The following is a 25,092-nucleotide window of genomic DNA, read 5'->3' as shown; positions in this document are numbered from 1 at the left end:
TAAGTTAAAAATAAAACTTAAGAAAACTTATGTGTATATCATTCTGCTGTTAAGATTAATCTGGACAAATAAACATAATTGGGTATTTATTTTGTGATAGTTCCTATTTTCTGTTTAAGTGCCTTTTTTGGGTGGGGGAGGTCACAGTGGATACACTGGCAGTTGTCTTGTTAAATTCTGATCTAGTAGAGTGTTTATAGTTAACAGATTTGTTTGTTAATTTCCAGGTATTTTTAGAGTCAAATACTATTAAGATATTCATAAATTTAAATTGGAAATATTATCTTCTTTATAGGGTATATTTCAGAAATCGCTGGGTGAAGACTGTCCACCCAGTTGTGCATCAGTACTGTTTGATCTCAAGCGCACATTCCACCTTTCAGATGCCACAGAAGGAAGATATTCTTAAACACCGAGTGGTGGTTGTTACATTGAATACTTCCCAGTACCTCTGTCAATTGGACCTTGAACCTGGTATGCTGACTCAAGGCACAGATACGGTGGCACATGGGTTTAAGGCTTATGCGTTCAGTTTGACTGGGAGTTGACAAATCTCCTGTGGGCCAAAACTGGCTCACTGTTTTCATAGTAAAGTTTCGTTGGATGGAAAATAGCCTTGCTCATTTATTTACTTACTGGTTGTCTGGATGCTTTTGTGAGTTGTATGGTTGCAGTAGAGAGTGTATTTTTGGATCTTTACTAAAAAATTTGCCAACCTTTTGTTTAGATACTTTAGTGACTGCAGTTTCATTTGTTCTCTAATTGGTTTGGTTATGTTCATTATTGATCATTTGAAGAATTTAAATTTGGACAGTATTGGTGTTTTTAAAACAATTGTCTCGAATTTTTGCTTTAAAATGTTTTTGTGTAGACACAACAATCATAGGATTTTTTTAAAAAAAGATTTATTTATTTATTTGAAAGACAGAATGACAGAAAAAGAAAGATCTTCCATCTGCTGGTTTACTTTTTGAGTGGCTGCAACAGCTGGGCTGAGTCAGGCCAAAGCCAGAAGCCTGGAACTCCATCCTGGTCTCCTGTGTGGGTGGCAGGGCCCCAAGCACTTCAGTCATCTGCTGTTACTTTCCCAGGCCTGTTAGCAGGAAGCTGGATCAGAAGTGGAGCAACTGAGAGTTGAACTGGTGCCCTTAGGGCATGCTGGCATCGTAGTTGATGGCCTAACCTGCTATGTTACACTGATCCTTGATAGGATTATTTTTGTTTACATTATTAAAGTTATTATTTTTAAGTAGAGGAACTATATAAAATCAAGCCAATGTTCTATAAAATAGATACAAGATGAAAAGAAATTCTGACATATAAAAGCAGAACTTAACCATCAAAAGTAGTTACTTTAATGTAGTTGCATTGGAAGAATTCTCATTTATTACTGCTGCCATATTATGATTGTTGACATTGTTCAACATAGTTTTTTGTTTGTTTTGTTGTTTGCCACCTCCTTTTGGGATTGCTTTCAGAGCCAGTGGCACATTCTTCTGTCTGAGTCCCTGGAAGGGAGATGCTGTCCTGTTCCCCCTCTAGACTCAGTCCAGGGTGTAGGCACTTTGTTGCCCTTGATAAAACTTTACCTTAACTGAAGAAATGATGGCCAGTCCTTTTTTTTTTTTTTTTTTTTTTTTTTTTTAAATTGAGGAGCAATACCAATAGGGATTAAAAAGAGAGAGAGGGAGAGAGCGAGCGTGAGCGCGCCATGCCTCTCATTTAAAGAGACTAATTTTCTTGTGCATGCAGCATATAGCTGGCTGGTGAGGGAAACTGCAACAGCTCAGTTTAATAAAAAGGTCTTGAGCAGTGGAATGAGCTCTGTTTTGTCCCAAGTGGCTTCTTTGAATGGAATAACACTTAATTTGAAATTTAAATTTTTGGTATGTTTATTTAACAGTCTCACTACTTTCTGATTAAACTCTGAATATGTACCACGCCGATTAGAAAACCTCCAACATGTGACAGCTTTGTGAGAAAGTTAAGAACGGACTGAGGAGCTGAGGGACAGAGAAATCCTTCCTGGGGGATCACCAGATTCCTTGTTCTGTGTGTTATTTAAGCTTTTATTTCATTTAATTCTCATATCAACCCAGTTGAGGGTTATTCTGCAAATAAGAAAACCAAGGCCCAGGCTTAGTCAGTTTGATTCATTCAAGTTACTTTTTCTAGCTTAAGCAACAATCATACCAGTTTCATGATTAATTCAGTTCCTGATGTGAGCCTTGCTCTATTTAATTAAAATGTTATCCACTGGAAACAGATTTTTTTCACTACTCTAAGTTCTTCCAATTTGTTCTTATGCTTATGTGGATATTTTCCCTAATTAGTCTTTTAGGACAAAAGCACATTTTTTCTTCTACAGGGAGAAAAATGCATTTGTATCATGCTTGGGCCACTGCTGGTAAATGAGCGACAGTTGCTGCTGCTTACACTGTCAGCACAGCTGTTTGAGTGATGATGGCAGTTATACCTGCCAACCAGGAAGTCAGGAAATGCCCAACCTAAAAACAGGTTGTTTGGAACATTCTGATATTCATAGAAATAGAGTTTAGGTTCCTGAGCCAGCTCATAGCAACTGATAATCCATATGGCACTGGACTCAATGAGAGGATTTATAACTTTTTGTTTTGTGTCTTGTTGTTATCCTTGTAAAAAGAGAACACCTTTCTCTCTACCCCTGTGAATTGGTAATGGGGGGGTGGTTTCCTTCTCAACACTGAGATACCAAGGAGGCCTTTACCTCCTTTGCACCTCTTAGGTTCAGAGGGTTTTCCTCTTCCTGCACCTACAACCCTGTGCCTTGGTGTAAGTGGCAACAGTGACCAAAACATAGGACCTTTCTTGCTGTAGGTATTTGCAACCGGAACGTTTGATGATAATGTACATTTTTGACATTTGTCATCAGTCACTAGTTTTTTTTTTTTTAAGCAGAGTCAGGACTTAGACTAAAAATTATATATACACATATATAGAGCCTGAACAATCAAATCAGTAAATTTGCAAATGAAATAGCCTTTTTTAGTCCAAGTTGGATTGTGGTTTATATTAGATTTTGGGTATAATTTTCTTTATTTGAATGTCTAATATGCAGGTTTAGGGTTAAGTTACTTATGAACTACCATTGTTTTATTTCTTGGGTTTCAGCAAGTAAACAGTAACAGGGCCTTGGGGCTGTCAGTTTTTAGTTGCCCTTCTTTGGTCAAAAGCCACTATTTTGTAATTTTATAATCTTTTCTGTATTTTCTTTTTTTTTAAGGTTTATTTATTTATTTGAAAGAGTTACAGAGCAGTAGAGAGAGAGATGGAGAGAGAGAGAGAGAAGGGGGGAGAGAGAGAGAGAGAGAGATATCTTCCATCTGCTGGTTCACTCCCCGAAAGGCTACAGTGGCTGGAGTTGGGCTAATGTGAAGCCAGGAGCCAGGAGCTTCTTCTGGGTCTCTTCCGTGGGTGAAGGGGCCCAAGGACTTGAACCACCTTCTGCTGCTTTCCCAGGTGTATTAGCAGGGAGCTGGACCTGAAGTGGAGCAGTCAGGACTTGAACTCGTGCCTGTATGGGATGCAGGCACTGCAAGTGGTGGCTTTACCCGCTGCGCCATGGCACTGGCCCCATTTTCTGTATTTTCTGATTCAACTGTTAGTCTTGGGGTTGTTGGCACCTAATGCATTTATATATCTGTTATTGAGTAAAATAGCTATTCTTTTTTACCTGTATTTTAAAAATAATTATATAAATTAGTGATTGTCCCAATTGAGGATAGATTTTGTACTCATAATTTTTAGATTAGCCAACTGAATTCTTTCCTTAGCAGAAAAGAAAACAGCCCCTTCTACCTTTATGGCTTCTGTAATATGCTTTATTGTGTTTGCACCATACATTCTAGGGTTTTTTACGCATATTCTATTAGATGAAGCTGCCCAGGCCATGGAGTGTGAAACCATTATGCCTCTAGCATTAGCAACTAAAAACACTCGGATTGTCTTGGCTGGTGATCACATGCAGGTGAGTGTCCTCTGAGTCACTCTATGGAAGTAACTTTTAGTTATATGTACATTTCATTTTACTTGAAAGGCAGAGAGACAGAGAGCTATCTTCCATCTGCTGGTTCACTCCCCAAAGGCCTGCAATAGCCAGGGCTGGGCCAGGCTGAAGTCAGTAACCTGGGACTCAGTCCAGGTCTCATGTGAGTGCAAAGGACCCTGGGTACTCGAGACATCACCTGGTGCATCCCAGGATGCATTAGCAGGAAGCTGGATCAGAAATTGAGTAGCTGGAACTTGAACCAGGCACTCCAGTGTGGCACTCCAGTGTGTGATAGGAGTATCTTAGCGGCAGCTTACCTGGCTGCACCATAACACCCGCCCCCAAAGTAGTTTAATTTTCTTTCGTAGTGGTAGAAGGCATAACTAAGAATGACTCCTTACACTTCATGTGATCAAGATGGTTGTTTGTTAGTTATTAACAATATTTGTTTTTTCAGTCATAGACTTTATGTTTTATTATCACAACAATTCAAATAATTGATTTTAGTTACTGAAATAGTTTTTTGTTATGTTGGATGAGGTTTTTCTTTCTGTTTTTTTTTTTTTTTCTTTTAAACATTTTTTTATTTCTTTGAAAGTCAGAGTTACACAGAGAGAGGAGAGGCAGAGAGAGAGAGAGAAGTCTTCCATCCACTGGTTCACTCCCCAGTTGGCTGCAACGGCTGGAGCTGCGCCAATCCAAAGCCAGGAGCCAGGAGCTTCTTCCTGGTCTCCCACGTAGGTGCAGGGGCCCAAGGACTTGGGCCATCTTCTGCTTTCCCAGACCATGGCAGAGAGCGGATCCGAAGAGGAGCAGCCAGGACTTGAACTGGCGCCCCTATGGGATGCCGGCACTGGAGGCGGCAGCTTTACCCTCTATGCCACAGTGCCGGCCCCTGGTGAGGTTTTTCTTAACCTATGTGTAGAAACTCTAGCTTGGTATTTGTATACTGTGATGAAAGAACGTTCTGTTTAGTTGTTTACCGTAGTAACATTGTTCATAGAAAACCTTACCGAGTTTTCATACTGGAATATTCAGCATGGTGAGATTTAGTACATCAAAAGCTTTAGCAGAGTGGTTTTTATAAGCTGGTTGAAAATGCTGTTTGTATATTTAGTTAAATATTCTCTGTTTGTCTGTTACAGCTCAGTCCTTTTGTTTACAGCGAGTTTGCCAGGGAGAGAAACCTTCATGTTTCGTTACTTGATCGACTCTATGAGCATTACCCTGCTGAGTTTCCATGTAGGATCCTCCTGTGTGAGAACTACCGCTCCCATGAAGCTATCATCAAGTGGGTGTGACCGTCCCCTCGGTGACTCTCTCCCTGGTCTGGTGGGAGGTCCCGATTTTTCCCAAGAGTAGTATGGTGTCCATGTTGTTGCAAGTTATATTTAATGTTATGTCTTTTAAAAGAACCCTTCAAAAGTCAGAGTTGTATTTTCTACAACATAGGGCAATTCTTGAAACTAAAATTTTAGGTTCCTTGAGCCATAACATATCTTTTTTTCTGTGACTGAGTATAGAATCATGAAAAACTACATGCTGTAATAAGCAAATATATTTTCAAACCATATAGTGGTTTGCTTATGTGTCTATGGCTGAGTTCTGTAAGGAAGCCTTTTTAAAAGAAAGTAAGAAAGGAAAGAAAAAAGGGAGAAACATTGTGAAACTTATCAGTAAGTTTTGGAAAGATTTCTATTAAATATAGTGTGCATGTGTAACAATGAATGTATTGTAAGTGACAGTTGAGTGACGAGTAAACCTCCTGTGTGTAACCAGCATCCAGGTCAAGAGACAGCATTGCCACGGCATGTGGAGGGATGCTTCAGGCACCTTGCCAGTTGCTACCCTTACCAGAAGCTTACAGTTTTTAAAGTTTAGTATAATTGATTAATACGGATTGTGTAAGTCATGTGAAACAACGTTTCGGTTTCTTTGAAAAAGATTGTATAGTTTTAATTTTATCAGTATCCCAAATCCCGAAATGTGGTTCCTCTTTTATCATTGCCAGTAGGCGGCTGTAGTCAGGGTGAGTCAAGTCCCGGAGGGCTGTGCTCTTCAGTGAAGGATGCTTGGTTTCACACTTCAAGACCTGCCTGTCGGCTGGTTGTGTGCATTGTTCCAGTGTCTGTACATCTGTGTGTTTGCGTGTAGACGATACACTAGGTAAAAATACGTATTCACCATGAAAGTATGCCGCCTAGAAATTCCCTCTTGGAACAAAGTTCTCGTCTAGTATTGAATTGTTTTCTTCTCTCCTTTTTCTTTCTATATTCTGGCTTTGTACCTTACCAAAATCAATGCATTTAACAACGGTTTACCAGCGCCTGCTTTGTAGTTCTTGTTATAGTTACTTTTGGAGAAGTTCTTGGCATCACAGATACCAGATGTTTGGACTAAAATTAATCATGGACATAAAGCAGTATTATCAAGAAGTGACTGATTTCTTTTATGGGTAAAATTCATTTTGATGATAGATTATTCTTTTCCCCCCATTTTTTCTTTTTCTGCAGTTACACTTCTGAGCTTTTCTATGAGGGTAAACTGATGGCCAGTGGGAAGCAGCCAGCACATAAGGATTTCTACCCATTGACTTTCTTTACAGCACGAGGGGAGGACGTACAAGAGAAAAATAGCACAGCTTTTTACAATAATGCAGAGGTACCATAGTTCTTTCTGAAAATTGAGCAATTTTCTCAGTTACATACTACGGTTTTGTTGAGCATGTTTCTAAAATTTGGGTTGACATTTTATCAAGTATCGACTTCATTAACATGAAAATGGTGTAAAGTTTATTCTTTTTTGTATGACATTGATTTGTTAAGATGAATCTGCTGTGGGAAACAAAAACTGATTTACTTTTTGTCTTGGGATAAAACACAAAATACATGACTTCATTTGAAAGAAAAGCCAGAATTCTTCTCTGATAGATAATTATTGTCAGGCATCTAAAAGAGACTGACTCTAATTAAATTTTGTAGTACATTCTCAAATGTGGTATCATTTTTAATGAGTAAAACCTGAATTGCAGAATCCTGTGCACCGAGGAGATCACACAGAACTGGATAATGATGTTGATATCCCCTTATATGCTCCAACTTACACAGTTCTCTCTCTGTTTCTGGCTTCTGAAGTTCAGAATGTACAGTGTGAGGGGTCTGGCCAGGCAGCACACAGAAATCATGGTGAAGTCCGTAGGGACGAGGGGCTCAGCAGCCCTGGGGCCAAAGTTGTGGCAGACACAGTTGACCCCAGGAGACCCGAGCAGGGAGGTGTGCGTGGGTGGCCATTAGGGGATGACTCTGAATCTCCCACCTTTGCACTCCATGCTCTACTCACTTTGTTTAAAGAAATGATGTCCATTATTTATTGTGGATTATCCTGCATTTAATAAATGGTTCCAAAGCCCATAGTTAGAAGTCAGTACAAGAAAATCATCAGAACTCACTAGATAAATATCCTAGTCAAGGGCAAAGAAACTTGACATTTTACTTAGTCTGTGCCATTTAATTTTAGGAAAAGGTAAAGTTTTGAAATGAACTCTAAGGATCCTCCTTTATTGTTTTTAGAGTCAGTCCTGGAAAGTGGCTGTGGTAGTGGGTCGGAGGCTGACAGGGAGCAGCCAGCTGGGCCTGGAATCTGGAAGGCTTGGTGGTCCTGCTGGGACATCGGGGGTCAGAGCTGGACCTGAGCCCCGGGCCAGGTTGATAGTTGCTGGAAGCTCAGTCCTTCAGCCTGACTTGTCCCTTCACAGTGACGTGGCGTGTTCCCTTCACAGTGACATGGCGTGTTTCCCAGGAAGCCTGCGAGCCGTAGGATAAAGTGCATCTGCTTGGACTGTCCATTTCACTCAGAAATTGGTTTTGGAAAAATGTGATTTTTCATTGTTAAAAAAACAAACCACAAAGACAACATTTGTGTGACCTTTAAATATTAACCATGTAACTTTGGAGACATTTCATGCTGTCTTGAGTTTCACCAGAGCATGGCTGCTCAGTCTCTCTCCCCAGCATAATGCGCTAACGCAGCCAAATGTTTTGAGACACATTGCCCCCAGGGACCCTCTCCACAATGGGCACAAGCAAATCCTGTTCACTGCAACTAAGTATCAGTTTTCTGCATATGTGGACACGAGGGCAGGCACATTTGAACAGTCATATTTTTAGAAGTCCTGGACTTTCCTTGATGATATGTAATTCAAAGGTGGAATTCAAATATCTTTCTTTCTTTTTTTTTTTAAAAAAAAAGCAAAGCAAGCAACACAAGAGGTATCAGTTGCATTGATGGGGAAAAAAGTGAGAGCCCCTGTTTTATAAAGATTCTGACTAAAATTTAGGAAGATGTTCGAGAACAGCTTAAAATTCACTATTATGAAGTCTTAGCTTGTAATCAAAGTGAGCTTAAAATGGAGGTAGGAATTAAAAGTAAAATTAAAGTACCTGAAGATGAAGGAGTACAGATAGCTTTTTTTGCTGTGTGTAATTCTTACTTTAGCGAGCATGTTTTAAATTTTGTGTCAAGTGCTTTGTACATCATCAGAACTTGCTTCAGATGGTGGAGTGAGAGTGAGGAAGGTCATCTCCTCGTCTTTGGTTGCGAATTCACATCCCACAATAATGAAATGGTCTCAGTTTAATGCTAAGTTGAGAAACACAGCAAGATTTAAATAAGCTTTGAGATAGGATTCTCTGAGAAATTCGGTCTGAAGGGAGGAGCAAAGGAAACAAGTCACCTCGAGGTAGTGTAAGTGGGAGGCAGACAAAGCCGTGCAGGTGCAGGTATGAGAAGTGAGTCCATCAGGTGTTCTACGACCCGAGGCAGAGTGGAAAATGCCTGCTATGTTTGGAGATTCTGTAGTTTCTAGAGTTTGCCATGTTAACCTTATTGCTTCTTTCTGTGGATTTGGGTCTAAGGCTGTCCTCCTGTTAACATGTTGTTGGATCTTGGGGTTTTCTTCTCTTTTTAAAAAATGTAGTCTAAAAGTATCTGCCATTTGATTGGATTGTTTAATCCATTCATGCTTTAAAAAGTGATTTTATTTTACTTATTTGAAAGGTAGAGGGATAGATGGGGGAGAGAGAGAGAAAGAGAGATCCATTTACTGGTTCACTCCCCCAAATGACTACAACGGCTGGTGCTGGGCCAGGCCAAAGCCAAGGGCCTGGAACTCTGTCCTGGTCTCCCTCGTGGGCATCAGATGCCTAAGCACATGGGCCATCTTTCACTACTTTCTGAGGAGTATTAGCAGGGAGCTGGGTCGGAAGTAGAGCAGCTAGAATTTGAACTGGCGCTCCAATATGAGGTGCAGTGTTGCTGGCGGTGGCTTAACCCACTGCACTACAACGCTACCCAACTCGTTTGCACGTAATGCTATTTATAGTATGGTTGGGTTTTCCTCTGACTTTTGTTTTTCTTCCGTGTCTCTTGTAGTTTTTGGCCCTCTGTTTCATCTTTACTGCCACCTTTTGTATTAAGTATGTGTTTTCTAGTGTTACATTTTAATTCAACTATTTTTTGAATTGTTTTCTTAGTGGCTTCTCTGGGGCTTACAGTATATATCTTGTCAGAATCTACTTCAAATTTATACTAACCTAATTCCAATGAGATATAGAAACTTTTTAAAAAAATTATTTGAAAGGCAGAGTTACAAAGAGGTAGAGATGGATTGATTGAAGGAGGGAGGAAGAGAGAGGGAGAGAGAGAGAGAGAGAGAGAGAGAGAGAGAGAGAGAGATATTTTCCAGCCACTGATTTATTCCCCGAATGGCTGCTGGGGCTGGGCCAGGCTAAAGCCAGGAACCTAGAACTCCATCTTGGTCTCCCATGTGGGTGGCAGGGGCTCACATACTCGGGCTGTCTGCTGCTGCTTTCCCAGGCACGTTATCAGGAAGTTGGAAGCAGGGCAGCCAGGACTTGAATTGATAACTGTTATGTGATGGATTATGGGATGTCGGCATCACAAATGATGGGTTACCTGCTGTGCCACAGTGCGGGTCCCTGTGACGTAGTTACTCTCTAGTACTTCCTGTGCTATTACTGTTGTACATATTATACTGAAATATATTACAAACTGAACAATATACTTTTCTAATTATTACTTTGTATAATTTTATGTCTTTTAAGAATTCTGAGAGAAGAAAGGGTCATGTATATTTGTGGTTTGTCATATTATCCTCCTTATTTACTGTTTTGGATTCTCTTCTCTGAGTCTCTGTAGATTTGAGTTACCAACTGATGTGCTGTTATTTTCAAACATTTCTACAAGTTGTAGCCTAACACAATCACATACATATTGCTTTATGCAATTGCTCTTTAAATCAGTTAAGAGGAGAAGGAATTAGAGATGTGCTTTATACTGTCATTATCCACATAATTATCTTTGTAGCAGCACTTTTGTGAGGCTTTGAATTACTGTCTAGCATCTTTTGCTTTCGGCTAGAACTTTAGTATATCTGTGAGTTTGCTCCTAAGGAGCTCTTTTAGGCTTCGCTTATTTGGTAATATGTTTATTTTGCTTTAATTTGTGAAAGATAGGTTTGGTAGATAAAAGATTGTTGGTTGAGTTTTTCTTTTAGCATATCCACTGCTTTCTGGCCTCCATGTTTTTTTTTTTTTTTTTTTTTTTTTTTTTTTTTTTTTTTTTTAATAATTTATTTGACAGGTAGAGTTAGTGAGAGAGAGAGAGACAGAGAGAAAGGTCTTCCTTCCATTGGTTCACTCCCCAAATGGCTGCCACGGCCGGATCCGAAGCCAGGAGCCAGGTGCTTCTCCCTGGTCTCCCATGCGGGTGCAGGGGCCCAAGCACTTGGGCCATCCTCCACTGCCCTCCCGGGCCACAGCAGAGAGCTGGACTGGAAAAGGTGCAACCAGGACTAGAACCCGGCGTCCATATGGGATGCCGGCGCTGCAGGTGGAGGATTAACCAAGTGAGCCATGGCACCGGCCCCCTTGTTTGTTTGTTTGTTTTTTTTTTTTTTTAAGTTATCTGTTAACCCTGTTGGAATTCCTTTTTAAGTTATTCTCTGGCTAGTGTCATGATTCTGTTTTACCTTTAACTTTCACCATTTTGATGCTGGTACGTCTGAGTGTGGATCTCCTTGCATGTATCCTACTTGAAGTTCATTAAGCTTGGATGTTGTAAGTCAGTGTTTTTCATCAAATATGGAAAAATTCTGGTCGTACTTTGAATGCTTTTTCTGCTCTTGTCTGTCTCTCCTGTTATATGTATTGGTGAGCTCAATGCTGTCCTACATTTCTCTGAGGCTTTGTTCATTTTTTTAATAAAAATTTATTTATGTATTTGAAAGAGTTACACAGAGAAGGAAGGAGAGTCACAGAGAGAGAGGTCTTCCACCTGCTGGTTCACTCCCCAGATGGCCGCTGCAACTGGAGATGTAACGATCCAAAAGCCAGGAGCCAGGAGCTTCTGGGTCTCCCCTGTGGATGCAGGGGTCCAAGGACTTGGGCCATCTTCCACTGCTTTCCCAGGCCATAGCAGAGAGCTGGATGGGAAGTGGAGCAGCCGGGATAGAACCGGTGCCCACATGGGATGCCGGCACTGCAGGTGGCAGCTCTATCTGTTACACCACAGCATCGGCCCCTGTTCATTTTTCTTATATTTCTCTCTGTTTTTCAGATTGCAGAATTTCTGTCTTTACTTTTGCTGATTCATTTAGTCTCCTATTGAGTCCTGCTAGTAAAATTTTCATTTCAATTACTTTACTTTCCAACTCCCTGGGTCATGTATTGCTCCCCAGTGTGATTTAATGGAAGCGAAGTCCCTTGGCAGAGGGCAGAGTATTGCCAGTTTGTGAGGCTTATGCTCCTCCTCTCCCCAGGCTGAACTTATGGAGCGGTTGGGGAGGGTGAGGAGGAGGTCTGTCTGTTGCGCCTGCACCCGCCCCATGAAATAGGAGCTGTATGTGTTTGTGCGAATGTGTGTGTGTTTGTGTATATGGACGCAGGAGATCCATGCTGCCATCTAGGTGCTACCACATGACTGCTGCCACTGCTCAGTATCAATCTGTGTGACCGAGACAGAAGAGGTTGGGGTTTGCTGATGTTCCCTGGCCTGAGTGTGCCCCAGGTGGTCTCCTGTCCTGCAGGAAGATGGAATTGTGACTCAGCTGTCCAGCCCGTTGGTTCTTCTGTCCTGCAGTACAGAGCTGTGTAGCAGAAGATGGGACAGGGAAGTAGGGATGTCCCAGCTCCTGCCAGTTGATCTGTGCAGGCCTTCTGTAGCACAGAGCCTTGGTATGGGGGGGGGGGGGGTCTTTTGAGGTCTACCAGCTGCCATAACCACCGGGAGTAGCTCTTTCATCCTGGAAAGAGTTGGGAGCTGCACCTCGGTTGTTCAGGAAGTTCTGTAAGTCGGAGTTCTGGTGGGGGTGGGGCACTGGCAGTGGGGTAGTCCCTTACTTGAATGCCTTGGCCTCCCACTCTTCTTTCTGAGTTTCTGAGATTTGGTTGAGTAAAATGTTTCACAATTTCTTATAACTATTTGATCAATCTCCAGACTGCTTATTTTGAACAGTTTAGAAGATGACTCGTGCTGCTGTTCCAGGTTTAGGTGTTTGATGACAGTTTATGCTGCCTAGAATATAAGGGTGTGAAGAAAGCGGAGAAATAGCAATGTGTTGCTTGGTGATAGGAATTGTTACGTGCATGGCAGGTATCTCCCAACTATGATCTGCTCCCTCCCACCCCCTTGTACCTGACCACATAAGTAGAAACCGTTTTTTTCCTTATTCCTAGTTGGAGTAGACTCAGCCTCACCTTTCCCATTCCTTGTAGTGAGGATAGCAGCCAGTCTTTAGTCTGTTTTGCTCTTCAGAATCCTTGAGCAGTTTGTTATTTGATAGACTCTGTTGTGGCATCCTAACAATAGGACAACTGCAGTCTAACTCTGTTGTTCATTGAATTAGGAAGTGGAAACTGCTTCCGAGCCAATGATCTTCAAGTTCATGAAAAGATAAACATTTTCAGATTTTATTAAGTGATTTACCATTGTAAATTTAAATGGATAATGCTCATCAATTATAAATAATGTACTTAAAGAACATCTGTCTTTATTTTCATATTATTTAAAGTGCAGAGAGAGCTTTCATGTGCTGGGTCACACCCCAAATGCCTGCAACAGTCAGGGCTGAGCTGGGCCAAAGCCAGGACTCTGGCACTCCATCTGTCTCCCGTGTGGGTGTCAGGGACCAAATCATCATGCGCATCTTAGGATGTGTGTTAGCATGAAGTTGCATCAGAAATAGAGTGGAACATATTTTATAATCTCATATCCCCCACTACACCAAACATCGAAACAGCTTGGTTGGTTCATAAATTAAAATATATTTGAGAGGTGAGTGAGTGGCCTACCAGTTAAGTACCTTTTTCCTGTAATGGAGTTCTTGAGTTTGATTACCAACTGTGCTTTTGACTCCAGTTTCCTACTAATGCAGACTGTGACGGCTCAGGTAACTTAGTTCCTGCCACCCATGTGGGAGACCTGTATTGGGTGCTTGGCTCCTAGGTTTGACCTCAGCTAGGGGCTGTTCTGGCATTTGAGGAGTGAACCCATAGGTGGTAGCTTCCTCTTTTTCTGTTTCTTTGTCGGCTTCTAAGATAAAACCAAACTACACTAAAAAGCCTACCCTAATTCAGTAAGTAGGGTTTAAAAAATTCAGTTGCATAAAATATGGTGTTACTTTACTGAAAGGTTACATGAATTGGATTGGCTGAACTCGTACTACTAGAAAGAGTGAATTCTGAAAATCTGTCTCTCTGATTCAAATTTGGCTTAGTCCTAGCTGTGGTTTGGTGTTAGCTGGTGACTGTTGGCTGGCCTGCTTTGTTATCTGAGGATTGGTCTTTGGGACTTACTGGTGCACTGATTACAGCCTGATCCAGAGCGAATGAACTAGGAAATACGGGGCATGTGGGGACATGCTTCCCTGCTCTCCTACTTACACTGGATCTTGAGCCTGTTGCCGTTTTTTTTTTTTTTTTTTTTGACAGGCAGAGTTAGTGAGAGAGAGAGAGAAAGGTATCCCCTTTTTTTCCCCCCATTGGTTCACCCCCTAAATGGCCACTATGGCTGGCTCGCTGTGCCGATTCGAAGCCAGGAGCCTGGTGCTTCCTCCTGGTCTCTGGTGCGGGTGCAGGGCCCAAGGACCTGGGCCATCCTCCACTGTACTCCCGGGCCACAGCAGAGAGCTGGACTGGAAGAGGAGCAACTGGGACAGAATCCAGTGCCCCAACCGGGACTAGAACCTGGGTGGCGCCGCAGGCCAAGGATTAGCCAAGGGAGCCGCGGTGCCAGCCAAGCCTGTTGCCATTTAAGAACAGGGATTGAGTGAAGGTTGGGGGCCAGTTGCATTATCTCTAATTTTTATGTTTTCATTGGTTGTATAATTGTTACAAATATAAATAAAATGTTTTTATTTTTACTGTGTTCATAGCAGGGAAGCTTTGTTTCCATTTTGAGATAGTTTTTTAATGGCATGTGCTACAATGAGATACTTTATACATCTGTTGCAGTTACCATACTCTTTTCTCCAAACACTGGTGGTGATTTTAATATATATGTTTGTTTCAAGGTATTTGAGGTGGTGGAACGTGTGGAAGAGTTAAGAAGGAAGTGGCCAGTGGCGTGGGGGAAGCTGGATGATGGCAGCATTGGTGTGGTGACTCCATACGCTGATCAGGTGTTTAGAATCCGTGCTGAACTTCGAAAAAAGAGGTTATCCGATGTTAATGTGGAAAGGGTGCTCAATGTTCAAGGTGGGTATTTAAGTGAGTTCCGTTGTGCAAAATGTTTAAATCTTAAAGTGTGTTCACATTTGATTTTTAATTCTCAAGATCTTTTTTTCTGGGCCAACAATTATGTATTTGTTTCATTCTAAGTTCTTTAATGTCAAATCTAGCAGTTAAAGGTCGAGCTGATTTACATGTTTATTAAATTTTTATATTCAAATAAAAGGATATAAAAATTAACAAATCACCATAGTATCTGTAGGCATTAGTTTCAATCAGAATAACACATAACACATTCTGTTGTTATAGCGCACCTGAGGACTGATTTCTTCATAAAGATTTTACATAAAAATTTCCCAAGTGAATAGTTAACAGTAACTCTTTTAAATTGTCTTCATATAATTAGTGCTATAAAATGTGTGCATTTAAATATATGAAGAAACACCATGCAAGTGCTGATAAAAGATCAGAATGACGTTGAGTTTCATGGTAATACAGAAGAGTAACACAGTGTCTACATCTTGGGGGAGCAACCTTCAGCTCCACCATGTCTTTTTTTTTTTTTTTTTTTTTTTTTTTTTTGACAGGCAGAGTGGACAGTGAGAGAGAGAGACAGAGAGAAAGGTCTTCCTTTGCCGTTGGTTCACCCTCCAATGGCCGCCGCTGCAGCCGGCGCACCGCGCTGATCCTGGCAGGAGCCAGGAGCCAGGTGCTTTTCCTGGTCTCCCATGGGGTGCAGGGCCCAAGCACCTGGGCCATCCTCCACTGCACTCCCTGGCCATAGCAGAGAGCTGGCCTGGAAGAGGGGCAACCGGGACAGAATCCAGCGCCCCAACCGGGACTAGAACCCGGTGTGCCGGCGCCGCAAGGTGGAGGATTAGCCTATTGAGCCACGGCGCCGGCTCTCCACCATGTCTTCTCTAGACCACACAAAGTCTGGGCAGGTGTTTAGAAAGAAGATTAGCAATAATCTAAAAGCACACAGAGGAGGTCTAGGATAGTGGGTAGTCTAGAAGCTTCTGTTTGAGACTCAGGATTGGTTGAAAGAACTGGTAGAATTGTTTGGCCTGGAACAGAGAAGGCTTGGCACTGACATGCAAATGATATTCAGATATTTGGAGACTTGTCATAGAATGAGGGAATAGCTGTTTTCCTATAAGAAGAGCATAAGACAAATTAGACTCTGTAAGGCTTCCTTCTCTATTGCCTTTGTCGGGCAAGGCTGGTTTAACTGGCTTCTAGGAAGGGGCCTTGCATTGGTGGGGCTTTAGACTAGGTGATCCCTGAGGGTGGTTGCAGTAATAACACTAAAATTTTTTCTACCGTGATAAAATACACATAGCAAAATTTCTCATGTTAGGCGTTTTTGTGTGTATAGCTCTGCTGTGTGAGGTGTACTCACGTTTGTACCGTCTCCACCATCCATCTCCAGCACCTTTTTCATCTTCCCAAGCTGAAACTCCGTGCCATTAAATATAAACTCCCATTTTTCCTTCCATCCTGTCCCTGGCAATGACCATTCCACTTCCACCGTATCCATTTTTCGTTTTTAAAAATTTTATTTGAAAGGTAGACTTACAGCGAGAGAGGGAGAGGCAGAGAGGTCTTCCATCCACTAGTTCACTCTCCAGATGGCCACAACTGCCGAGGCTGGGCCAGGCCAGGCCAAAACCAGGAACAGGGACCCAAACACTTGAGCCATCTTCTGCTACTTTTCTAGGCCATTAGCAAGGAGCTGGATCAGAAGTGGAGCAGCTAGAACTCAAACTGGCATCTATATGGGATGTGGCACTGCAAGCAGTAGCTTAACCCACTACACTGCAAGGCCAGCCCTCTGTGTATCAACTTAACTGTTCTAAGTACCTCATGTAAGTGCAGTTATGTAGTGTAGATTGAATATCCCTTATTTGGGACCAGAAGTGTTTCAGATTTGAGTTATTCAAAATTTAGGTGTTCAGACTTGATATGCTCAGACTGTGACTGGATTATTTCGCTTAGCACAGTGTCTTCAAGATTTATCTGTGCTGTAGTGTGCCTCAGAATTCTGTGCCTTTGTAAGCTTCAGTAGTTCAGGTACCCGTATGCCGCATTCATCTGTCACCTGCCTGTGGACCCCGGGGTTGCTTCCACCTCTTGCTGATGTGTACAATGCGTCTATGAACGTGGTTGTGTAAATAGCTCTTTGAGACCTTGCTGTAGTTCTTTCAGGTGTTTTTCAGCAGTGGAATTGATGGATCGTGTGATAATTGTGTTTAATGTCCTATGGAGCTGGCACGTTGTCTTCCAGGGCTGCGCCATTTTACATCCTGCCAGCTGTGCGTGGTTTCTCTGTGTCCTCACCTCGACACTCCCACCAGTGTTTCCATTTCTCCACATCCTTGCTGACATCTGTTACCCAGCAATGACATTTTTTAAAAAATGCAATGCTTTTATTGTGTCGGTGGTTCAGAATGACAATCTTAAATCTTTGTTCAAAAATTCTTTTTTGTAGGAAAGCAGTTCAGAGTTTTGTTTCTTAGCACAGTACGTACAAGACATACTTGTAAACATAAACAGACACCAATTAAAAAGAAAGAGCAACTTCTGGAAGATTCCACAGAGGACTTAGATTATGGTTTTTTGTCTAACTACAAGCTTCTCAATACTGCCATCACGAGAGCACAGTCCCTGGTTGCTGTGGTGGGTGATCCCATTGCTCTGTGCTCTATTGGAAGATGCAGGTAATTATGTGTTCTGCTGAGACATTACAGGGGCATGGGGACTCATGGGGACTCATGGGGACTCACTTGTGTCCTGTGTACATGTATCTGTGTGGTCCCTGACTAGACCAGGTGTGTGTTTTCAGTACCTGATTCCCAATGGAACACCAAGTGTATTACTTGTGATCTGTTCATTCTCTGCATGGGTGTGTACTCCTTTACTCAGTCATTACTGAACAGATGTGCCCTAGGTGCTTTCCGTAATCTCAGCCACCCTTCTAGCCTCTGAAGGTGACAATGTAGATAAGAATCTCATTTTATTGAGGAGGAGAATTAGACTGATAATAAACTAAGGATATTAAATGGCAAAGAAATAGAACATTAAGAGGAATGGGGAGTGGTGAGGGTGGGGCCGACTGGTTTGTGATCCCAAAGTTTAGTCAGAGTAGTCCTCACTGAGAGGCTGGTTTTTTTTAAACAATTTTATTTTCATTTTATTTTATTTGAAAGAGATCTTTCACTTCCTGATTCGCTTTCCACATGCTGGCAAACATTTGGTGCTAGGCTAGGACAAAGCCAAAGGCTGGAACAGAATCTCCCACTTGGGTGCCAGAGACCAAAGTATCTGAGCCATCACCTGCTGCCTCCGAGAGTGTGCTAGCCACTCTAGAACTGGGTTGGAAGAGGAACAGTCGGGACTCGAACCAGTGTTCACGTGGGTGCCAGCACTGCTGGCAGCGGCTTTACTTGCTATACCACAGTGTCAGCCCCAAAAGATCCATGTCTTAACTGTGAACAATTTTGTTATAGGGGCCAGTAGCAGGTAAAGCTGCCGCCTGCTGTGCCAGTATTTTCATATGGGCGTTGGTTCGAGTCCCAGCTGCTTCATTTCCATTCCAGCTCTCTGCTATGGCTTGGGAAAGCAGTAGAAGATGGCCCAAGTCCTTGGGCCGCTGCACCCACATGGGAGACCCTGGAGGAAGCTCCTGGCTCCTGGCTTCGGATCAGCACAGCTCTGGCTGTTGAGGCCATTTGGGGAGTGAACCAGCGGGTGGAGGACCTCTCTCTCTGTCTCTGCCTCTCCTTCTCTCTCTCTATAACTCTGACTTTCAAATAAATACATGAATAAATCTTTAAAAAATTTTCCATTGTTCCATGTCTTTAATTTTATATTTAAAAAAATAGATTGTAATTCATTTGCAGCTGGTAAAGACAAAACTTGGGGAAAAGAATATATTAATTCTAAATGATACTGAGCAGAACTAAGTATTTGAGTTACTAATTTGGCTTCCATCCTGAGAATTTAAGTTTAATTCCTCTATATTCAAAGTGTATTTGGTCTGAATCTTGTGGTATTTTACCATTTTTGATTATGGTTATCATTTGATATATGAGAAAGCCATAGAGTTTGATTAGAATTTAATATATTAAAACACAGTTACACTGGCGCCGCGGCTCATTAGGCTAATCCTCTGCCTGCGGTGCCGCCACCCCAGGTTCTAGTCCTGGTTGGGGCTCCTGATTCTGTCCTGGTTGCTCCTCTTCCAGTCCAGCTCTCTGCTGTGGCCCGAGAGTGCAGTGGAGGATGGCCCAGGTCCTTGGGCCCTGCACCTGCATGGGAGACCAGGAGGAAGCACTTGGCTCCTGGCTTTGAATCGGTGCAACGCGCTGGCCGCAATGCACTGACTGTAGCAGCCACTTGGGGGGTGAACCAACGGCAAAGGAAGACCTTTCTCTCTGTCTGTCTGTCTGTCTGTCTCTCTCCCTGTCTAACTCTGCCTGTAAGAAACACACACACACACACACAGTTACATTCGTTTCTCAGCCTTTTGGCTAAGATCAAGTGTAAAATACAGTTACAGAACAAGATGATCTGTATAAAACATAACTAGAAACAGTTGAAGAAACAAACAGGTATAAGAATGGTTTTTGGGCAGTAAGTTTGAGCTCTCCTTTAAATAACTCCAAATATTTACCAACCTGTTTATTGTTAAAGAAACCGTAACATCTGTCTGTAGTCATACGCCATGAATTGCATGAGATCAGCATTTTTCACCTGTTCTCTGACATAAGTGATTACTTTTTCCAGAGCGAATAGTTAAATAATTCTCCCTGAGGCCATGTTGTCAGAATTACCCAGGGCTCATTTTTAACTTAATGCTGGGTTTACTGCTTGCTTATTTCTTACTACTCAGCTGTGGTGCACCAAGGACTGCATATTAATGTATAAGCTAAGCAAAATATTTTCAGGGAGATAAATATATAATGTCTTCTGTGGCTAATTGGGAATGTTAATTATCTGTTTTACTTGGACAATTTAATCATGAATCTAGCCCAAGAATGGGTAGTTGAGGAGTATGAATATTTAAACTTTAGTCTTAGTGACAAGTAATCTCACAGTGTGAGATTACAACCCAGAGGATGTAGTATAATTTTTGGATCCTTTAAGAATGAGATGAATTCTTAGAAGTTTGAGTCCATAAGGACTTTACTACCCACCCTTTTTTCATTTGATAGTTACAGAAAACTAATATGATATTCCAGACTGTCGAATTTTCAAGGAATAGATGTCTGTAGACTCTGTCAGTTATGTACTCTTGTTTATATTTTCTTCCCTCCCGTTTGCAAAGCTAACAAACACTGATGTGGTCTCTGCTGGCTACTGCTTTAGGTGCTTTGCCCACGTGACCTCACTCAGTCATCCCAGCATTCCTGCAGTATGGGTTTTGTATTTGCATTTTAAGTGGGCAGCCTGATTCAGAGAGTTTAAATAAATGCCCCCAGGTCACATGGCTGTTATGTGGTTAACTTAAATAGGTATCAGACCGACTTCAAAACCAGTGCTGCTCTCTCTGGGTTCTGCTGCCTTTCCCAAGAAGTGAAAAATAGGCCCAGATGAATCGCACTGAAGGGCGGAGGCCAAAGGAGAGTGACTGCATTTCTTCAAATGAATGTGCTTGGAGAAAAACTTCCCTTTCGCTGAACATCTTCATTAGAACGTGTATTTACTCAGTGAATATTCTATGTATGCATAGAGTAGTGTGCTATGTATCTGTGTGTCCACACACAACATAAACACACACACACATTCCTAGGGGTGATCTAAGGACATCAAATGAGTTGTCCATATTTCATCAGTGATCCTGGAAGCAAGATTAATATAAACCAAAATGAAGGTTTGTATTCATGCAGTGATGAAAAGTAAGGTTATGTCCTCTGAATATCTAAAACTATGTTACTGTGTAAGTACACACCTAGGTTCTCTAACATTATTTGAAAAAATTCGTTAATGTGATAGTTAATATGTTAGCCTCCTGAGGAGGGGTGGAGAATTGGGGGAGTCTTTAAACAATGATAGTGATGAATTCTTTCATTCTGGAGGAAATGAAATTCTCAAGTGATCTTCCAGTTCTGTGTGTTCAGAAATGCCTTGTAATGCTGTGCAGAGGATTTCAGCTAAGTGTTGGGGAATTAATTAAAGGGCAATGCAAACACTGTTTGAGAGAGCCATTCCTAAGAGAAAAGTTTTTAGCTTTATAGCTAAGAACTTTAGAAGGAAAAAAGACATTTCTCTCAGAGTTTACAAGGGAGAAACAAGATCTTCTCTATAATAAGGAATAATAATAATCCTGCTGGTGCTCTGTTATACACACTAGTTGTGTAGGTTAAGTGATTTGCCGAAGTCACACAGCTGCTGAGTGACAGGGCCACCATGTCAGTCTAGTTCTAGACTCCATGTACCTGACGGTTATGCTGCATCAATGGGGCAATAAAAAAACAAGTCAGATTTAAAATGTATATTTCAGGTTATTTTTAGAACTATGTTAACTCCATTAACTTAGAGTAAATGTTTAGTGTTAACTTCTCAGATGGTCCCCCCCCCCCCATATTTAAAGGTTTATTTATTTATTTGAAAGAGTTACACAGAGAGAGAAGCAGAGAGAGAGAGAGAGAGAGAGAGAGAGAGGTCTTCATCCAATAGTTCACTCCCCAATTGGCCGCAACGGCTGGAGCTGCATCCATCTGAAGCCAAGAACCAGGAGCTTCTTCCAGGTCTCCCACGTGGGTGCAGGGGCCCAAGGAGTTGGGCCATCTTTTACTGCTTTCCCAGGCCATAGCAGAGAGGGGAAGTGGAGCAGCGGGGACTCGAACTGGTGCCCACATGGGATGCCGGTGCTGCAGGCGGTGGCTTTGCCCACTACACCATAGCACCGGCCCCTCAGATGGGGTCCTTTAGCTTGATGTCTATTATTTGAGACTCCTGGGGTAGTATAAATGAAGACTGTCACTGATCCACCGCTAGCTTCTGGTGAATTGTGAGGTGTTTTGAAGGTTCTGCTTAACTTAGTTACTTTAGATTCTGTTCAGTGCAGTTGAGAACAGTATAGGGACAAGATACGGAGTTTTGACATTATGTGTAATGAGGAATTGATACTAAAAACTGAGCAAAGAGAGTAAAAGCCAGTCTGTTGTTTTCTTGTTCTGTTTTGTCTTGAAGTCCAGTGCAGACATGAAATGCCACTTTACAAAACTTCATACCTTGTACCAAAACAAAATTCTTTAAAAAAATTTTTTTTTAAGATTTGCTTATTTATTTGAGAGGGAGAGTTACAGAAAGAGGAAGAGACAGAGAGAGAGGTCTTCCATTTGCTAGTTTGCTACCAGATGGCCAACAGCTAGAGCTGGGCCAATCTAAAACCAGGATCCAGGAGCTTCTTCTGGGTCTCCCCATGAGTGGGCCATCTCCCACTGCTTTTCCAAGCCATAAGCAAAGAGCTGGATCAGAAGAGGAGCAGCCAGGACACAAGTGAGTGCCTATATGGGATACTAGTGCCACAAAGGAGGCCACAGTGCTGGCCCCACAAAATTCTTTTGGAAGATACCATACTTATAATAGTAGAAGTGTTGATAAATCTGTACACTTTAATATGTGTCTCTTCTTATATAATGCTAACCCTTTCTTGGGTTCTCTCATGTGATTATGAGAGAAAAAAAAAAAACCTTGATTCTTTCAGAAGGGTCCTTTTTAAAAAAAAAAAAAAGATTTATATATTTATTTGAAAGTCAGAGTTACACAGAGAGAAGGAGAGGCAGAGAGAGAGAGTTCTTCCATCTGCTGGTTCACTCCCCAGTTGGCCACAACTGCCGGAGCTACCCCGATCCGAAGCCAGGAGCCAGGAGTTTCTTCCGGGTCTCCCAAGTGGGTGCAGGGGCCCAAGGAGTTGGGCCATCTTCTGCTGCTTTCCCAGGCACATTCGTAGGGAGCTGGATCAGAAATGGAGCAGCCAGGACTCGAACCGGTGCCCATATGGGATGTTGGTACTGCAGACGGTGGCTTTACCCACTACACCACAGCGCTGGCCCTGTATCATATATTTTAAAGCTAAAATACTAAACCATCATTTGAACCTTATATTAAACCTTGTTATAAGCATATGTGTGTTTATAATAGTAGCTTAAAAATTTTAAGACTTCTTATATGTTTTGTAATACATATTTAATAGCTTTAGTATTTGGAGATCAATTTTTAAATCTTTAGTAGCATTAGTGTATGACTGCAATAGGTTTTGAGTCTGTTTTTCTTCTTTAGCATTTATTAATTTGATTTAGAAATGGTCAGCATTAAAATTGGCATGCCAACCTCCTGTATTTTCCATAATTCTTTTGACTTATAACTTATTCAATTAATGTTGTGCTTGTGTAAGAGAAAAATATTTGAATAGCTGGTTATTTTCTAAGAATCCTCATGAGGCTCTCTACTTTGTAGCACAAATTTGTGCCCTGAGCTGGCTTTTCTTAGTCATCTAGTACCTGGCTAATTTGAATTTGCAATTCAGATATATAGGCATTTATGTGTGCATCTACATATGTATGTATGTGTCTGTGCATATCAATTTGAATTGTATAAATCATATTGAGTTATATATAGTAGGTGTATGTAGGTGGATATATGAAGAGGCTTCAAAAATTGGAAAATGTGCATATCTTTTAATTCTATTTTCCATGAACTTTTTGAAACTATTGCATATACATGTATGTATCTACGTATGTGTGGGTATACCTAGAAGTACACGTTCACTGTAGTGAGCTCCATGAGTTTTAAAGTCCTTACGTACTATGTAGATAGCAGAAGTCGTCGTTCTGGCTTACACAGGTAGTTGAGTGTTGACCGTGTTACTTGCACTCAGGAGCCAGAATTGCTCAAGAGCGTCTTTTACGTGTGCTGTGATGCTAGGAAGGACAGTGGTTTCAGAACAAGTCCGTACTTCTTGTGAGCTGGGAGAGAGACCACAGCTGCATCTTAGTCATCCGACTCCTGCACTTGGGCTGTGGGGTGGTGGTGGTGGGAGAATTTGAAATTAGATAAAGTAACTAATCTTTCCTGTAGGAAATTCTGGGAGCGTTTCATTGCGCTGTGCCATGAAAACAACAGCCTGCATGGGATCACTTCGGAGCAGATCAAGGCTCAGCTGGAGGCTCTAGAGCTGAAGAAGACGTATGTGTTGAACCCGCTGGCCCCTGAGTTTGTCCCCCGGGCTCTCCGACTGCAGCATTCAGGCAGCATCAGCAAACAGCCGCCGTCACCACCCAAGGTAAAGGCTCTGCTCATGGGGCTGGAGAGCTTACAGGGCGAGAACAGTGCAGCGGTATCGGAGGTTTATCAGGCTTCACGTTACTCTAAGTACTGGAACTGAAGGCTGCATGTGGCAGTAAATGGTTTCTGAAAGGAACTGTCTAGATTCGGACATGCAAGTGAAAATATGAAATAGTGTTTAGCCAAGCTGCTGTCACAGTCATCCTCAAGAAGTCCTAGAATTCACTTCTGGATGTGAATGAAACAAAGCCATTTAGAAGATTATCAGGGGCGGTGTTTGGCCTAGGAGTTAGAACACCCACATCCCCTGTGATACCGCCTGAGTTCGTCTGGCTCTGCTCCTGACTCTGGCTAGTTTCCTATGACGTGCACCTTGGGAAGCAGCAGGGATGGCTCAGGTAGTCAGTTCCCTGAAGCTCGTTTGGGTGACCCCGATTGAGTTCCTGGCTCCCAGCTTTGGCGTTGCACAGTCATTGTGGGTGTTAGGGGAGTGGACCAGCTGATGACAGTGGACTCCGCCTGCCTGCTTGCCTGTGCCTTTCTGCCTCTCATATTAAAAACTATATAAATATTAAAGATTATCATACTTATTAAACTATGTCCTAACAACATATTATTTACAACAAATACTGCTCTAAGAACCGTATTTGTATAAAGAAAGTAATTCAAATCCTTGTTTCATCACAAGTGGTAATTGGCACAGGAACAAATTTGTCTTTATTTTTAAAATTTATTTGATTTTATTTAAAAGAGGACAGAGAGAGAGAGAGAGAGAGAGAGGTCTTCCATCCATTGGTTTACTCCCTATATGGCAACAACAGCCAGAGCTGAGTCAATCCGAAGCCAGTAGCCAAGAGTTTCTTCCGGGTCTCCCACGTGGGTGCAGGGATCCAAGAACTTGGGCCATCTTCTGCTGCTTTCCCAGACCATAGCAGAGAGCTGGATCTGAAGTGGAGCAGCCAGGACTTGAACCGGTGCCCATATGGGATGCTGGCACTGCAGGCTGGGGCTTTAACCTGCTGCACC

At 42.1% G+C, this 25,092-nt stretch overlaps 1 protein-coding gene across 12 annotated transcripts in view; it reads left to right on the top strand.

Annotated features, from left to right (window-relative positions):
- HELZ (helicase with zinc finger) overlaps positions 1–25,092 on the top strand; it is a 182,608-nt gene that overhangs the window by 97,958 nt on the left and 59,558 nt on the right. For all 12 annotated transcript variants that reach the window (XR_016223506.1, XR_016223505.1, XM_051825839.3 and 9 more), the window contains 7 exons: positions 296–474; positions 3,888–4,006; positions 5,173–5,318; positions 6,541–6,688; positions 14,616–14,799; positions 17,264–17,492; positions 23,860–24,064. Coding sequence is in view for 10 of the 12 variants with exons in the window: in XM_051825839.3 (XP_051681799.3) it covers positions 296–474; positions 3,888–4,006; positions 5,173–5,318; positions 6,541–6,688; positions 14,616–14,799; positions 17,264–17,492; positions 23,860–24,064 (1,210 nt within the window). In the remaining 2 variants the exon portion in view is untranslated. The remainder of the gene's footprint in view (positions 1–295; positions 475–3,887; positions 4,007–5,172; positions 5,319–6,540; positions 6,689–14,615; positions 14,800–17,263; positions 17,493–23,859; positions 24,065–25,092) is intronic.

The sequence above is a fragment of the Oryctolagus cuniculus genome, chromosome 17, assembly GCF_051225735.1.
Source record: "Oryctolagus cuniculus isolate XC-2025 breed Fujian yellow rabbit chromosome 17, ASM5122573v1, whole genome shotgun sequence".
NCBI classification, from domain to species: Eukaryota; Metazoa; Chordata; class Mammalia; order Lagomorpha; family Leporidae; genus Oryctolagus; species Oryctolagus cuniculus.
Note: the sequence above shows the minus strand (reverse complement) of the source record. Positions and strands in the feature narration are given on the sequence as shown.